Consider the following 16737-nt stretch of genomic DNA (forward strand, 5'->3'; position numbering starts at 1 on the left):
GAGTTCGAGACCAGCCTACGCAACATAATGAAACCCCCATCCCTATTTTTTAATATTAAAAAAAAACTGAGGCCAGGCACAATGGCTCACACCTGTAATCCCAGCATTTTGGGAGGCTGAGGCGCGCAGACCACTTGAGCTTAGGAGTTTGAAACCAACATGGGCAACATGGTGAAACCCCGTCTCTACCAAAAATACAAAACAGCGTGGCATGGTGGTGCATGCCTGTGATCCCAGCTACTCGGGAGGCTGAGGTGGGAGGATCACTTGAGCTTGGGAGGCGGAGGTTGCAGTGAGCTGAGATGGTGCCACTGTGACAAAGACAGACCTCATCTCGGAAAAAAAAAAAAAAATCCGGAAGCAGGTTAGGTCGGAGACAAAGTTAGGTTGAAGTTCCCACGTGAGGTAGTTATTGAGGCACTTTATCTGTGGAATGAGTCCTGGGCTATGAGCAAGAAGACCTGGAATCTTGGCTTCGGCTTTATGACTAACTTGCTGGTTGACCTTTGCCAAGTCGTTCACCTGTGAGTTCAGCTTTCCCATTTGGAAAATGGAATAAACTGTGTTTCCCTCCTCAGCCCCTGATAGTTATAGCAGTAAGAAAATGAAACGAAAAGCAATCAAAGCGTTTTGGGAAGTTAATGCCATGCGCCAAGATGAAGCTATTACTCCAAGCACCTCTTCATCAGCGGGCTGGAGTCGGGGTTGAGACGGGCTGAGGCTGTGGTCCGTCCCCCTTTCCAGGTCCTTGTCTACCTCCCGTCGGTCTGGGGGCGCCCGCTCACGGGGCCTCTCTATCCCAGAGTTCTTCTCTATGGTTTTCCCTCCAGGACCGTGAAGGCGGGAGGGCGTGGCCAGCACGCCTTTTCCGCTAGTCGCTCCTCTCTAGGCGACAGTCTCGCTGCCCTGAGCCTCCCGTGCCGGCCAGCCGGCCGGGGGAACAGGCGGGCGCTCGGGGGGCGCTCGGGGGGCGGGGGGAGTTCCGGTTCCGGTTCTTTGTGCAGCTGCATCGGCGGCTCCGGGAAGATGGCGGCCCGGGCGGGTTTCCAGTCTGTGGCTCCGAGCGGCGGCGCCGGAGCCTCGGGAGGGGCGGGCGCGGCTGCTGCCCTGGGCCCGGGCGGAACTCCGGGGCCTCCCGTGCGAATGGGCCCGGCTCCGGGTCAAGGGCTGTACCGCTCCCCGATGCCCGGAGCGGCCTATCCGGTGAGTGGGGCAGGAGGAGGGACGCGCGGGCCGGGGGCGGGGCCGAGCGGGGACGTGGGAGTGACAGGGGTGGGGGGAGAAGTAGGAGGGACTCCCTTGGGAGGGGTTCGGGCTCTGGGTGGGGGTTGGGGGAGGCAGTGCGCAGGAAGAGAGGGGGAGGCAGTTGGCGTCCACACCTGCTCCTAGGGGCATTGTTTCCGTGGGGAGTCGGTAGAGAACCAGGGTGGGTGAAGTGGGTCCAGGGATACCTATACGAGGGCCGGAGTGCAGAGGGGCTTGAGCAGCTCCAGTGATCAAAGGAACACAGAACGTGTAGTTGACAAATTGAGGTCAGCTTCTAAAGAGATAGGAGCTAGCAGAGTAAATGTGGAACTGGCGATGTCCGATGTGTCCGATCCAAAATAGACCGATAATTTGAGTATAATCTGGCTCTCGCTTAGCTTTTGGACTCTTATTTTTCTGTGGAGTCACTGCTGGAGCAGAGGGTTCTCGTCTCGTTGTCCTCCATTCCATCCGTAAACCTTACTTCATTCAAAGAACTCAGGCGTTCCCTGCTTTCTTTCTTGGTGGGGTTTAGCAGGTGAAACCATGACATCTCTGGGTCCTCTCCCCTCTGTAGAGACCAGGTATGTTGCCAGGCAGCCGAATGACACCTCAGGGACCTTCCATGGGACCCCCTGGCTATGGGGGGAACCCTTCAGTCCGACCTGGCCTGGCCCAGTCAGGGATGGATCAGTCCCGCAAGAGACCTGCCCCTCAGCAGATCCAGCAGGTCCAGCAGCAGGCTGTCCAAAATCGAAACCACAAGTAAGATGATCCTGGGGCAGAGGGAGGGAGGGAGGGAGCCTGGGAGTACACAGGTGGTGGGATTACCTGAACCAAGAAGTGGTGGTGCTGTGTCAGCAGATGGTGCTACAGGATGATTGAGAATGCTTGGTGGTGGTGGTGGTGGTAGTTCTTTGATTTGAGAGAAGCTTTGCAGTCCCTTCACATTACTATAAATGGACATGCTGACAGCTTATTTTCACGTTCTGACTAGTTCTGTCCCAACCTGATAATAGTGTTTATTCCCAACAGTGCAAAGAAAAAGAAGATGGCTGACAAAATTCTACCTCAAAGGGTGAGTCCAGGCTATCTGTTTTCTGGAAAGTGTGGTGAGTTTGAGTATAGAGATGAATCATCCTAGATTTCAATTAATTTTTCTGTTCCTAAGATTCGTGAACTGGTACCAGAATCCCAGGCCTATATGGATCTCTTGGCTTTTGAAAGGAAACTGGACCAGACTATCATGAGGAAACGACTAGATATCCAAGAGGCCTTGAAACGTCCCATCAAGGTAACACAGGAAGTTACTAAGCAGAGAGCCAAAGGAGAGGACCCAGGAACCTTCAGCAGGCTTAGGATGAGAAATCAAAGGCACAGCACAACTCTCCTTGGCATTTAAATTGCATCTCTCCCTTCCGCCTACAAACTGAGAATTACATTAGGAGGATAAGAACAGAATGGCAAAGGGGGAGGGGCTCTTGATGTCTCTTGCACTACAAATATACCCTTGTCCATGTTTTTGCTGTAACTGCTCTGCTACCTTGGGAACCTGGCACCTTGCATGACTTTGTCCACCTGGCATCCCACTGTATGCACTTGTACTTAGGCTGATGGCCAGTACTCCTCTTCTAAATGGAATCTTCATCCACCCACCCAAGGGACTGGGTAGACAGTAAGCCAGTCTGTTAGGAATAATTTTGGGGTTTGGGGAGACTCTTGTCTTCAACATTAGACCACTGAAGCCCCACGATCAATCCTGTTTCTGCCTTCCTCAGCAAAAACGGAAGCTGCGAATTTTCATTTCTAACACTTTCAATCCGGCTAAGTCAGATGCCGAGGATGGGGAAGGGACGGTGGCTTCCTGGGAGCTTCGGGTAGAAGGACGGCTCCTGGAGGATGTGAGTTCAAGGTCCACAGTGGTTGGCGTCTAGGGTGGGAGCTGCTGGGAATGAACAGTGTTGTCTGGTCAGCAGGAAGCCTAACTGGTGCTCACAGCTCCTTTTGGGAGCAGTAGGGAGAGGGACAGTGTTCCCTGCACTGAAAGACAATGGTCCTTTGTATTTGCCCCCACACCTTTGGCCCTCACTGGTACCATATGGAGAACCTTATTGTCCTGGGATCTGATTTGTGATTTACCTTCCTCTTGGTGCTGCTGGCCATTGGATTTAGCCGTATCTGTAGATTATTTAGTTTTTGTTTTGTTTTGTTTTTAGTCGAGTTTGCACTTAATTTGAGGCCATGTTTCCTCTCTGAGTTCCTGTGGTATCTCCATCTTCTCAACTTTCATTGGAGGCACCCCATAGTTTAAGTAGGATAGATTTCTCTTGACAGGCTCTTTGTTGCTTCCTGGGGAGCATCAGCTGACAGGTGATAGCCCCCAAACTTCCCAACCCAGAAGCTCCTCGGGGAAGCTCACCTTTCTCTCATTCCCTTACATTCTCTTGCTCTATTTTTAGCTGCTCGCAGGAAGCTAATTGGAATGCACTTTTGCAGGAGAACCAGGGCTCAGTGTCAGAGCCTCCTTCTCTATATAGGTCCGGTCCATCTGCTGGTGGTGTCATTCTGTCCAAATAAAGCTGTTTTTGTTCTGGCTGCTTATTGCCTGTGATTCATTTCCCCTCTAGAGTCAGACTTTTCTCTGCTCAAACTCGCTTAGTTATATGCAATGGTTTGCTTAACTTGCCTCATTTCCCTTGGGCAAATGAGGTGGGTAAAACTGACCCTGTATGTGTTCTAGGCTGCTTCTTCAGGGTTCTGTTGTTACCATGACTGGTTTAATACCTGCAGCTGCCTACTTTGCCTATCTCTCCTAAGAGATATTCAGAAAATATTTTTTGAGTTTTTTCTCATTGTGTTGGGGTTCCTTTTTCATAGGATTTTGTCTTGGGAAGTTTCTTCTGGCCTTTCGTAACATGATTTTTCTTTTCTCTCCTCTAGTCAGCCTTGTCCAAATATGATGCCACTAAACAAAAGAGGAAGTTCTCTTCCTTTTTTAAGTCCTTGGTGATTGAACTGGACAAAGACCTGTATGGGCCCGACAACCATCTGGTAGAAGTGAGTAGTTCTGCCTTCTAGGCTTTGACTCTGATTGGAGGATGATGGACTTGGGAGCCATGTTTTAATGTCTAAGGAGAGGGGGAGGTATAAAGTGGTCACTCTAGGTGTACACAGTACCACTCCAGGTGTACAGTTTGCACGTTGACCTCTAGATGGCACTAGCGTGTTTAGTTAGGACCAAGGGCTCTTGTAATCTAACTTGTCCCATCTTTTTAATGTTACTATCCTGGTCACTGCCGCCTCTTTCAAGGGAAAGTCTACTGGTGGCCTCTTGTACGTGCCATGCCATCTCTGCATCTTGCTTGTTAATAATGGTGAGATGTAGTTATCCATGCACCAATCATACTTTTTCCTGGTAGCAGTTGCTGTAATTAGAGGGATTGACTGATAGGGTACCAGTGCTTGCCAAGGTTACCATTATAGATCTGGGACTTCCTCTTGGTCTGTGCTCCATTTACATTTACATTCCAATTCAGCAAAAATCCTTTATTATGATGCCTGATTGCACACCATTTTGAAGCCCATGTTAGCAACAGTATTCTTTGGGATACAGGCAAAACCAGAATGACAGTCCAGCCAGCACGCCAAGTGAACTTAACCTGCTCCTTTCTTTGCCAGTGTAGCTGCAGCCCCTTAACCTCAACTACTAAGAGACATGGGAAGGTCTTTACCATCTAATAAGGGAAGTAAGTCATAGAATCAATAGAAACTTGTAAATATATTAATTTAATTTTATAACAGTAGAGTATAGTGGCTAAGAATGTGGACTATAGAATCAAACACACCAGAGCTCAAATGGTGGCTCCGCCACTTATTGGCTGTTTGACCTAGGCAAGTTACTCTAGTCTGCTGAGCATTCGTTTTCTCACCTGTAAAATAAGTATAATTGTGCCTATCTTGTATAGATGTTTGGGAAGTGAGATAATCCAGGCAAATGTCTTAGAATACTCTCACATGTAGTTAAGTACTCAGTAAATGATAGCTATGTTTTGTTACTGTTCACATGTGTATTATCCATTTTGTGGATAGAATTATCACTGGACATTCAGGCTTATTTAAATGCAACCATAAACAGAATTAAAGGGTTAATCTACTTATACACAGACAGTAATCCCAGAGCCATATACAGTTTTTTAAAATGCCTCATGCTATTGCTCTTCTCCAGTAGCCTCAGTAATCAAAGTTGAATATTCAGTCATTACAGAAGCTCTTCCCTCCCACCCCAGCTCTTCCTCTGGGAGAGCACCCCCTGACATCTTCCTCTCTGTAGTGGCACAGGACCGCCACTACCCAGGAGACCGATGGCTTTCAGGTGAAGCGGCCGGGAGACGTGAATGTACGGTGTACTGTCCTACTGATGCTGGATTACCAGGTATTCTGTGGTGGTGTGAGGGGGTCCAGCTTTTACAGCCATATCCTGTCAGCGAGCTCACTTTAAAGGGTTTATGTCTAGTTGTGAATAATTTGCCACTTTGTCACAGAGATAGAGTCTTAGTCATCTCTGAGTTCTTCCTAGAACGTTTCTGTCCCAGAAAAAGCACTACATTGTTGTTGAATAGTTTGAATGTATTGCTGCATATAGACCCAGCTAACTAGCTTCATCCCCTATACCCTTTGGTTCCCTGCAGCCTCCCCAGTTTAAATTAGACCCCCGCCTAGCTCGGCTCTTGGGCATCCACACCCAGACTCGTCCAGTGATCATCCAAGCACTGTGGCAATATATTAAGACACATAAGCTCCAGGACCCTCATGAGCGGGAGTTTGTCATCTGTGACAAGTACCTGCAGCAGGTAAGTAATGGACCCATTCTTTTGCTAGAATCCATTAGAACACTAGCTACACTCAAAATGCTAACCTTGTGCTTCTCTCCTTTGCCACAGATCTTTGAGTCTCAACGTATGAAGTTTTCAGAGATCCCGCAGCGGCTCCATGCCTTGCTTATGCCACCAGAACCTATTATCATTAATCATGTCATCAGGTAGGCCTGTGTGTGGGAGGCAGTGCTCTGCCGGAGCTGCCTTGTACCAGTTTGCACAAGCTAGTTGTCAAATTTTCAGGAATTTTGCAAATAGGTTGTTAAACACAGCTGTTACTTACAATTAAATTACATAAACTTATAATTAAATATATTAGTCTAAAAGTGGGTAACATATATTCAAAATGTATTACTTTCTCATTATTACATTTTATTGTATTTATGCTCTTGAGGTTATTTTTGCCTGTTGTATACATCTGGTGGAAATATGATATAATGATATGATGTGCTTATATGTTATTGTGCATCTCTTCTCATGAACAGTAATGTAATGTTGGTAGCTTGAAATCAGAATTTTTTTTTTTTTTTGAGATGAAGTTTCATTCTTGTTACCTATGCTGGAGTGCAGTGGCGCAATCTTGGCTCACCGCAACCTCTGCTTACTGGGTTCAAGTGATTCTTCTGCCGCAGCCTCCCACATAGCTGGGATTACAGGCATGTGTCACCATGCCTGGCTAATTTTGTATTTTTAGTAGAGATGGGGTTTCTTCATGTTGGTCAGGCTGGTCTTGAACTCCTGACCTCGGGTGATCCGCCCGCCTTGGCCTCCCAAAGTGCTGGGATTACAGGCGTGAGCCGCTGTGCCCAGCCTTTTGTTTTGTTTTGTTTTGAGATGGAGTTTCGCTCTTGTTGCCCAGGCTGGTGTGCAGTGTCATGATCTCAGCTCACTGAAACCTCCACCTCCCGAGTTCAAGCGATTCTTCTACCTCAGCCTCCCATGTAGCTGGGATTACAGGCACCTGCCACCATGCCCAGCTAATTTTTTTATGTTTTTAGTAGTGACGGGATTTCACGATGTTTGCCAGGCTGATGTCAAACTCCTGACCTCAGGTGATCCGCCCGCCTTGGCCTCCCAAAGTGCTGGGATTACAGGTGTCAGCCGCTGAGCCCGGCCGAAATCAGATTATTTAAAGCCCAAAGATCAGCAAATGCACATATCTGGGCACTTCCTCCTGCTCTCCTTTGGAAGATCAGTTGTTAAACATTTACCAGCTCTTCACTGATGGAAGAGCTCAGTGGCCATCTTTTCTCTGGATGGTACAGCATTCTATTCTGAGCCTCCAATTCCATTACTTCTATTCACTTTTTTGTTGAGAGGATGGAGAGCAAGGCATCTCTAGGCAGATAGGAAGTGAAGAAAATTCCTTCTCAAAGAAGCATGTCTCTGTAGTTGGATATAGTCTCTTTGCCTTTCTTCCTTTATTCCATATTAATTCCAGTAAGGACTTTTTTTTCTTTTCTTTTCTTTTCTTTTTTTTTTTTTTTTTTGAGACAGAATCTCACTCTGTCGCCAGGCTGGAGTGCAGTGCAATCTCAGCTCACTGCAACCTCCACCTCCTGGGTTCAAGCGATTCTCCTGCCTCAGCCTCCTGAGTAGCTGGGATTACAGCATGCCAGTACGCCCAGCTGATTTTTTGTATTTGAGTAGAGATGGCGTTTCACAATGTTGGCCAGGATGGTCTCGATCTCCTAACTCTGTGATCCACCTGCCTCAAGCCTCCCAAAGTGCTGGGATTACAGGCATGAGCCACCACGCCTGGTGGGCTTTTTTTTTCTTTTGACCCTGAACCTACAAGATGACAGAGAGGGAGGGGGGAGAAAAAGAAGAAAGATAAGACCCTGAACCATTACTTACGCAGTAGTAACTCCTCGACCTATAAATTAGGTCAGTAGAAGTTGGTCTGTCCTGTATTCCTATGCTTAAAGTTAGACCACTTTTAATTTTGTGTTTGACTTTATTTTTGGGGTCAATTTTAGTTTAAAAGGGAGAAAGCCAGGCACAGTGGCACGTTCCTGTAGACCCAGCTACTCCAGAGGCTAAGGTGGGTAGATATTTGAGTCCTGGAGTTCGAGTCCGGCCTGGGCAACATAGCAAAATCCTGTCTCTGAAACAATGAAAAAAAGTTTGTTTGGTCAGGTGCAGTGGCTCACGTCTGTAATTCCAGCACTTCGGGAGGCCAAGGCGGGCGGATCACAAGGTCAGGAGTTCAAGACCAGTCTGGCCAATATGGTGAAACCCCATCTCTACTAAAAATGCAAAAATTAGGTGGGTGTGGTGGTGGGCACCTGTAGTCCCAGCTACTTGGGAGGCTGAGGAAGGAGAATCGCTTGAACCTGGGAGGCAGACGTTGCAGTGAGCTGAGATCCGGCCACTGCACTCCAGCCTGGGCTACAGAGCGAGACTCCGTCTCAAAAAAAAAAAAAAAAAAAAAAAAAAAAGCTTTGTTTGTTTAAACGTATATAGAGTCTCGCTCTGCCAGACTGGAATGCAGTGGCGTGATCTTTGCTCACTGTAACCGCTGCCTCCCAGGTTCAAGCAATTCTTGTGCCTCAGCCTCCCAAGTAGTTGTCATTACAGGCATGCGCCACTTTTTGTATTTTTAGTAGAGATGGAGTTTCACCATGTTGGCCACACTGGTGTTGAATTCCTGGCCTTGAGTGATCTGCCCGTGTTGGCCTCCCAGAGTGCTGGGGTTACAGGCGTGAGCCACCACACTTGGCCAAAAAAGTTTTAAAAATTATTATTATTATTATTATTATTTTTTGAGACAGAGTCTCTCTCTGTTTCCCAGGCTGGAATGCAGTGGTGTAATCATGGCTCACTGCATCCTCGACCTCCTGGGCTCAAGTGATCCTCCCACCTCAGCCTCCTGAGTAGCTGGGATCACAGACGTGTGCCACCTAGCCCAGGAATTATTTTGAAATCTTTTGTAGAACCTGGGGTCTTACTGTGTAGTATAGGCTGGTCTCAAACTTGTGGGCTCAAGCAGTCCTCTTACTTCAGCCTCCCAAAGTGTTAGGATTACAGGCATGAGCCACCATGGCTCGCCAAATTTTTTTTTTTTTTTTTGAGACCGTCTCACTCTGTCACCCAGGCTGAAGTGTAGTGGCATGAACTTGGCTCACTATAACCTCTGCTTCCCAGGTTCAAGAGATTCTCCTGCCTCAGCTTCCCCAGTAGCTGGGATTATAGGCATAAGCTACCATGTCTGGCTAATTTTTAGTAAAAATTGGGTTTCACCATGTTCCTGACCTCAAGTGATCGCCCACCTTGGCCTCCCAAAGTGCTGGGATTACAGGCGTAAGCCACCATGCCTGGCTGCCAAAAATTTTTTTTAAAGGGAGAAAGATATATAGGAGACTGTAGCAGTGATTTCCTTTGGAGAGGAAGGAACTGCTTTTCACAGGATACCTTTTGTACTGCTTGAATTTTTACCATTGACTTTTTAAATAAATAACTTTATTGAAGTATAATTTATATATAACAGAGTATACCAATTGAAAGTGTAGTCTGAAGATTTTTGCCAGATCTGTACACCATGTAGCTGCCACAATAAAGTATAGAACATTTCTGTCACACCCAGAAGTTCTTGGGCCCTTTTGCAATTAGCCCCTTTTCTCTTCATCCTGGGTCATCTTTTTGACCCTGTGTAATTAGGTCTTAGGGGACAAGCTCTTTACCAGGCCCCTTTGGTTTCCTGTCCAGTGTTGACCCGAATGATCAGAAAAAGACAGCTTGTTATGACATTGATGTTGAAGTGGATGACACCTTGAAGACCCAGATGAATTCTTTTCTGCTGTCCACTGCCAGCCAACAGGAGATTGCTACTCTAGACAACAAGGTAGGGGTCTGTGCCCTGGACGGTTGGGTACCACCAGCCCCTATCACAGCTTCAAGGCCTCCTTTTGATTTTTAGTGTTCATTCAAAATATGGCAACACCCAGTATATGTCAGGTACTGTGCTTGGTGCTGGTTTGAGCCAGACTCAAATGAATTCTGATTGTGGGGATACTCTCAATAGCGCTGAGCCTCAGTTTCTGATTTGTGGAATAGAGACCATGGTACCTTTTTTTTTTTTTCTTTTTTCTTTTCAGGAGTCTCACTCTCTCGCCCAGGCTGGAGTGCAGTGGTGCAATCCTGCCTCACGGCAACCTCCACTTCTGGGTTCAAGCGATTCTCCTGCCTCAGCCTCCCAAGTAGCTGGGATTACAGGCACCCACCTTCACACCTGGCTAATTTTTGTATTTTTAGTAGAGACAGGGTTTCGCCATGTTGGCCAGGCTGGTCTCCAACTCCTGACCTCAAGTGATCTGCCCGCCTCGGCCTCCCAAAGTATTGGGATTACAAGCGTGAGCCACCATGCCCAGCCCATAGTACCTATTTTAATCAGGTTGCTATGACAATTAAATGAGGGAGTATATGTAAAGACTTGAGTCTGTATCTGGCACATAAAAACAACAAATGGTAACTTCTGCTACTATTATTGTTATCTGGATTGTTATTATTAGACACAGTCCTTGCAAATAAAGCCAAAAGTGCTTTGGGAACACGAAGGAAAAAGGGAGGCTTTGCTGGAAAAGTTGATGCCCCAACTAAATCTTTTTTTTTTTTTTTTTTTTTTGAGATGGAGTCTTGCTCTGTCACTTAGGCTGGAGTGCAATGGCGTGATCTTGGCTCACTGCAACCTCCGTCTCCTGGGTTCAAGTGATTCTCCTGTCTCAGCCTCCTGAGTAGCTGGGACTACAGGTGCCCGCCACCACGCCCGGCTAATTTTTGAATTTTTAGTAGAGACGGGGTTTCACCATATTAGTCAGACTGTCTTGAACTCCTGACCTCAGGTGATCCACCCGCTTCGGCCTCCCAAAGTGCTGGTATCACAGGTGTGAGCCATCGCGCCCAGCCCTAATGAAATCTTGAAGGACAAAGTAGGTGTTAATGAAAGGGCAAAAAGGATAGTGGTGCTGGGGGTATAGGAGGCAGAAGACATTCCAGAAAGAGGGAATAGGGCATGTAAAGATCCAGAGAGAGAGAGAGAGCCTGGTGTCTTAAAGAAGTACCAGCCATTTAGTGTGCTAGATACAGCATAGAGTGCCAGGGATGGGATGTTTTGGGAAGGAAAGCTAGATAGGGAGCCAGATGCCTAGTCATGAAGAACCTTTGATTCAGGGAAGACTGGTTTATGTTTCATCCTGAAGACTGTGTTGAGAGATCATTACCAGTGGAGGGACTGATGCTATTTGTATGTAGAATCATCATTGCAGGAAGGTGGAGAATAATTTGTCAGAGGGCAGGGCTGGAGGCAGGAAGCGCAGTTAGGAGGCTGGTGCAGTAATCCATGTGTGACATGTTGAGGCCCTACATTTACAGTCCCGACAGTCAGGGTGGAGATAAGTAGATAGATTTGAGAGGTGTCAAAGTGCAATTGAAGGAATTTGGCCACTGTTGGGATTAGAGTGAGGGCTGAATGAGAAGGAAATGTTATGATGCCTCCCAGGTCTCTAGCTTGGGTGGATAGTAGTATTTACTATGACTGGGAAGAGGGGAGGAGGAGGAGCAGGTATTGGAGAAAGGGTAGTGAATTTAATTTTAGAGATGTCAAGTTTAAGCAGTTGGATTGGTTGGAGTATAGAAAATAGACTCTGGGCTGCAGACTGGGGACTCATTATCCTGTCAGTGGTAGTGGAAGACATACAAGTCAAAGAAATTGCTGGGAGGAGTATGTAGAATGAGAAAAGAGTTGAGAACAAAACCCAGAGATGAGAGCTTATGAGACAGCCCCATATGCCAGTCCTTTTCTTCCTGAGAACACTTTTGGACCCATATGGGCTGTGGAGTAAGTATTCATCATGTAGCTTTGCCCATAGTGGGCACTGAGGAGACCAAAAGGAAAACTTTCCTCACATGGGGTGTACAGAGAGACACAAACAAGGGCAAATTACCTGCTGAAAGAATGCCAAGGGTCGGAGCAGTTGGAACTTTATATGATGGTACCAGCTGTGGGCAGCACTGTGACTAGGTTGGGAGTGGCATGTGGAGTTGTCAGGCACCACCTGCCATTTAACTTCTCATTTTTCTAGTTTGAAAATGGTATGGGCTTCGTTCTTCCTTTCAGATCCATGAGACAATAGAAACCATCAACCAGCTGAAGACTCAGCGGGAGTTCATGCTGAGCTTTGCCAGAGACCCTCAGGGTTTCATCAATGACTGGCTTCAGTCCCAGTGCAGGGACCTCAAGGTAAAGAACCTAGGAGAGGTCTGAAGGGACTTAGGTCAGTGAGGCACACACCTGCTTTATTTATGTAGCAGCTGGTAGAAGACCCAGAGGAAGGAGTAAGGGGCCAGATTTTTCTTTAGCATGTTCCAGGGTCCATTTTGCAATTAAGCAGGGAAATGGGGGCAGACCCATCACGTGTTGATTTAGTACTTACTTTGTCTGTCACTGTGCTTCATCTTGTCAGGGATACAGAGTGGAAGACCTGATCTCTGCTTTCAAAGCAGCCTACGTTCTGTCTGAAGAAACTAGGCTAGTATAGCCGGGCACGGTGGCTCACACCTGTAATCCCAGCACTTTGGGAGGCTGAGGCCGACAGAACGCTTGAAGTCAGGAGTTTGAGACGAGCCTGGCCAACATGGTGAAACTCTGTCTCCACTAAAAATACAAAAATTTAGCCGGGCGTAGTGGTGTGCATCTGTAATCCCAGCTACTTGGGAGGCTGAGGCAGGAGAATCACTTGAACCCAGGAAGCAGAGGTTGCAGTGAGCCAAGATCGTGCCACTGCACTCCAGCCTGGGTGACAGAGCGAGACTCCGTCTCAAAAAAAAAAGAGAAACTAGGCTAGTGTGATACAAAGTAGTAAACCATATAAGACATTATCAGGCCAGGCGTGGTGGCTTACGCCTGTAATCCCAGTACTTTGGGAGGCTGAGGAGGGCAGATCACCTGAGGTCAGGAGTTTGAGACTAGCCTGGCCAACACAGTGAAACCCCATCTCTACTAAAATACAAAAATCAGCCAGACATGGTGGCAGGTGCCTGTAATCCCAGTTACCCAGGAGGCTGAGGCAGGAGAATCGCTTGAACCCGGGAGACGGAGGCTGCAGTGAGCCGAGATCGCGCCACTGCACTCCAGCCTGGCTGACAGAGTAAGACTCCATCTCAAAAAAAAAAAGACATTATCAGACTGACCAGGATCAATAAGGTAATTCAGAGAAGGGAGATCAGTGAAACTAGAATCTCTGGGGAAGGCTTCATGGAAAATTTGGGATTTGAAGACATTTCTCAGAAAGGGGAGCACAGTAAGCTCAGCCTAGTAGATAGGAATGGGCACAGAGTATGAACCCATCAGTTCTCACCCCTCCTGTGCTGACTGTGACTAGTTAGGCTGAGCAGAGGAGCAAGGGAAAAGGGATGCCAGGAAAGATCCCTGAACAAGGCAATGACTTGTTGATTGCAGAGGTGACTGGGTGTTGTATCAGTTTGCTGAGGCTGCTGTAGCAAACTACCACAAACTACCACAAACTGGGCAGTTTTAAACAACAGGTTTGTCTCACAGTTGTGGAGGCTGGAAGTCCAAAATCAGTGTGGGCAGTGCTGCTTCCTTCCGTGAGCTGGGAGGGAGAGTCTGTTCTGTGCATCTCTCAGCTTCTGGTACCGCAGGTGTTCCTTGGCTTGTAGGTGGTGGTCTCTGTGTGACTTAACGTCATCTTCCTTCTGTACGTGTCTGTCTCCGTGTCCAAATTTCCCCTCTTTATAAGGGAACCTACCAGTCATATTAGGGGGTACCCTAGTGACCTCACCTTAACTTGATCATCTGCAGAGACCCTATTTCCAAATAAGGTCATTCACAGGTACTAGGGGGTTAGACTTCAACATTTTGGGGGAGGATACAATTTACACAATAATGGGTGTGAAGGAAGGAAACAAGCCTTGTCTCCTCTCTCTTCCCTCTCCCTGCATCTCCCTCAGACAATGACTGATGTGGTGGGTAACCCAGAGGAGGAGCGCCGAGCTGAGTTCTACTTCCAGCCCTGGGCTCAGGAGGCTGTGTGCCGATACTTCTACTCCAAGGTAAGTACATGGGGTGCATGGGGAAATTGATAAAAGGCACAGGGTTTTCACCCCTGATAGGGGTCAGTGGTGTTAGACACAAACTTCTGGTTTGTCTCATCTTCTACTCCCGTCACTATTTTCTCCTTAGGTGCAGCAGAGACGACAAGAATTAGAGCAAGCCCTGGGAATCCGGAATACATAGGGCGTCTCCCACAGCCCTGATTCGGCTGCACCAATTCTCGATTTGGGCCCTGTGCTGCCTGCCTCATAGCACCTGCCTTGGTCTTGCTTGGGGCGTTCCAGGGGATGCTGTTGGTTCAAGGACAACACCAGAATGAAGAGGGTCTCACATTTCTGTCTCATAAGACACCTGTTACCCTCTTCTTTCACCCCATCCCTTCCCACCCCCAGCTTCCCTTTGACCCACAAAGTTCCCATGTGCCTCTACCCTCCCCTGGTCTACATAGGACCTCTAGATAGTGTTAGAGAGAGAACCTTTAGTGGTAATGAGTGCTTGGAATGGATTGGGCCTAAGGCCAGGTGGTCTTCAAGGGGACCAGCTACACTGATCCTGCCCTTCAGAGACCCAGGAGTTGGGAGCTTTAGCTCCTTCTCCAAGACTCAGGCCTGGGGGCACTCTATAAGCTAGTTGATCTTGGCTCTCCTGATAACAGAATCCAATTTCCTTCCTTCCCTCCACAGGTTTGGAACAAACTCTCCCTTCACTTGTTGCCCCATAGCACTAAAGAAACCCTGGTTCTTGGGCTCCACTGAGCCCCAGGTCAGTCCCCAGCCCTCTGGATTGGCCTGCTCTCTCAGTGCTTCTCTCACTCCTTAGTGGGGGTCCACATCAGTATTGGAGTTTGTTCTTTAACTGTTGCTCTCTCCCAGACACTCCCTGTGGCTGCCCTTTGTAATTCCCTCAGATCTGCCCTAACCCCGGGCATTTGGGTGGGGAAATCTTGCCTTTCCCTTTCAGAGCCCCAGGGATCTCATCTGGGGAACTGTCATTGCCAGCAGAGGCTGTTCCTTCCTGCTGCTGTTTGGAGATGTGATTCATTCACTCCACCCTGCCTCCCCATCCCTTAATGGAGAAACAGGCCTAAAACCAAACGGGTAAAAAGCCCTGGGCCATCCCTGTCTTCCTGTCCCTTGTCTGCCCAGTTGACACCTACTGGTGACTTCTAGGGCACTGAGGAGTGAAAGCGCCTAGGGCTGGAGAATAGCGCTGAGTTGGGTTTGTGACTCTTCCCTCTCCCTGCCTCACAGGATTGTGACTCCCCAGCCCCTGCCCTCAAAGCTTCAGACCCCTCAGGTAGCAGCAGGACCTTGTGATCTTGGCCCCTTGGAACTGAGATGGTTTTTGCATCTTTCCAGGAGAGCCTCACATTCTTCCAGGTTGTATTACCCCCGAGTTAGCATATCCCAGGCTCGCAGACTCAACACAGCAAGGGTGGGAGACAGCTGGGCACAGAGGGGGAATTCCGTTCAGCATGGGCTCTAAACCCACAGAACTGACAAAGCCCCTGCTTCCCCACCCCCTCCTCAGGCTCCTGCGAGCACACCCCCACCCTCAAATCCCTGCCTGTTCTACACTGGGGACAGCAGAGTTTTCTCCCCATCTTCCCCTTCCTGCCATTTTCCCTCCCTTGAAAGGTTGACACTGGACAACCTTGGGGCAGCTGAGCCCTGGCCCGCCTCCTGGCTGGAACCATGAGAAGGAAGCTCAGTACTTCCATAGTGTCCCTGTTGATAACTGTTTTTATTAACTGAATTATGTTTTTTTCATGGACCAAAATTTTTTTTGTACTGTCCCCTTATTGATGTTACCCAGTTTTAATAAAAGAATCTTCTGAAGGATGGGTCCTCTTACCTACTGTGAGAGAGCTCTTCCCTGAGCTCTTCTTCCTTCAATACCATTAGCCATGCTCGTAGTGTTTGTTCATTTTATTTGACAAGTATTTATTGAGCACCTGCTGTGTGCTAGTTGTGATGCTAGACACGGGAGATAAAGTGGAAAATGAGATTTCTACTTTTGTGGACCTCAGGGTCTTACCTTAAGAGATTGGTGTCTGCCCCAGTGGTCCAAGCAGGCTAGTTGCTGGTTGGGATCATTGGGTTTCACCACTGGATCTTAGGAGCCCTTTCCCGACTTTCCTTGTTACGCAGGTACTAACAGGTCAGTGGCAGTCATCTTCCTCCTTGTCCATCTGAGCTCCCCAGAGCACCTGTTGGCTGGAGTGAGCCATAGATGCCCATGATCCCCTTACGTTTGACAAACCTAAGCCTTTGGAGGAGTTTCACTTCTTCCCCCAGGGCTTCTGTCTAGATGTGGGCAGGAACTGGACAACCAAAGACATTTTTGCTTTTTGTGCCTGCTACTCTAATGTTTAAGGTTCCACTTTCATGGTTCAAGTAAGAGTTCAGTTTTGTGTTTTGAGACGGAGTTTTGCTCTTGTTGCCCAGGCTGGAGTGCAATGGCGCGTTCTTGGCTCACTACAACCTCCGCCTCCCAGGTTCAAGTGATTCTTCTGCCTCAGCTTCCCAAGTAGCTGGGATTACAGGC

General features: G+C 48.0%; 1 protein-coding gene across 2 annotated transcripts; it reads left to right on the forward strand.

Moving 5' to 3' along the window:
- The first annotated feature begins 862 nt into the window (after window positions 1-862).
- SMARCD1 (SWI/SNF related, matrix associated, actin dependent regulator of chromatin, subfamily d, member 1) lies at window positions 863-16093 on the forward strand. 2 transcript variants are annotated; one of them, XM_025402612.1, is made up of 13 exons: window positions 863-1203; window positions 1823-2010; window positions 2281-2323; window positions 2417-2539; window positions 3024-3146; window positions 4186-4302; window positions 5576-5677; window positions 5934-6095; window positions 6186-6283; window positions 9828-9963; window positions 12235-12357; window positions 14088-14189; window positions 14320-16093. In XM_025402612.1, exons 1-13 carry the CDS (start codon window positions 1027-1029, stop codon window positions 14371-14373), a joined length of 1548 nt encoding a protein of 515 aa, XP_025258397.1. In that variant the 5' UTR covers window positions 863-1026; the 3' UTR covers window positions 14374-16093. The 2 variants fall into 2 exon arrangements, with proteins under 2 accessions (XP_025258397.1, XP_025258398.1); XM_025402613.1 differs by lacking the exon at window positions 12235-12357 and having other exon boundaries at window positions 14320-16031.
- The last annotated feature ends 644 nt before the right edge of the window (window positions 16094-16737 follow it).

The sequence above is a fragment of the Theropithecus gelada genome, chromosome 11, assembly GCF_003255815.1.
Source record: "Theropithecus gelada isolate Dixy chromosome 11, Tgel_1.0, whole genome shotgun sequence".
NCBI lineage: Eukaryota > Metazoa > Chordata > Mammalia > Primates > Cercopithecidae > Theropithecus > Theropithecus gelada.

What these genes read in the sequence shown, in the direction of transcription:
- SMARCD1 (XM_025402612.1), top strand. Translation starts at nt 1,027, where the DNA reads ATGGCGGCCCGGGCGGGTTTCCAGTCTGTGGCTCCGAGCGGCGGCGCC. An exon ending in GTGACAAGTACCTGCAGCAG is followed by an intron (nt 6,096 to 6,185) that starts GTAAGTAATGGA and finishes CCTTTGCCACAG; the next exon opens with ATCTTTGAGTCTCAACGTAT. An exon ending in TTGCTACTCTAGACAACAAG is followed by an intron (nt 9,964 to 12,234) that starts GTAGGGGTCTGT and finishes TCTTCCTTTCAG; the next exon opens with ATCCATGAGACAATAGAAAC.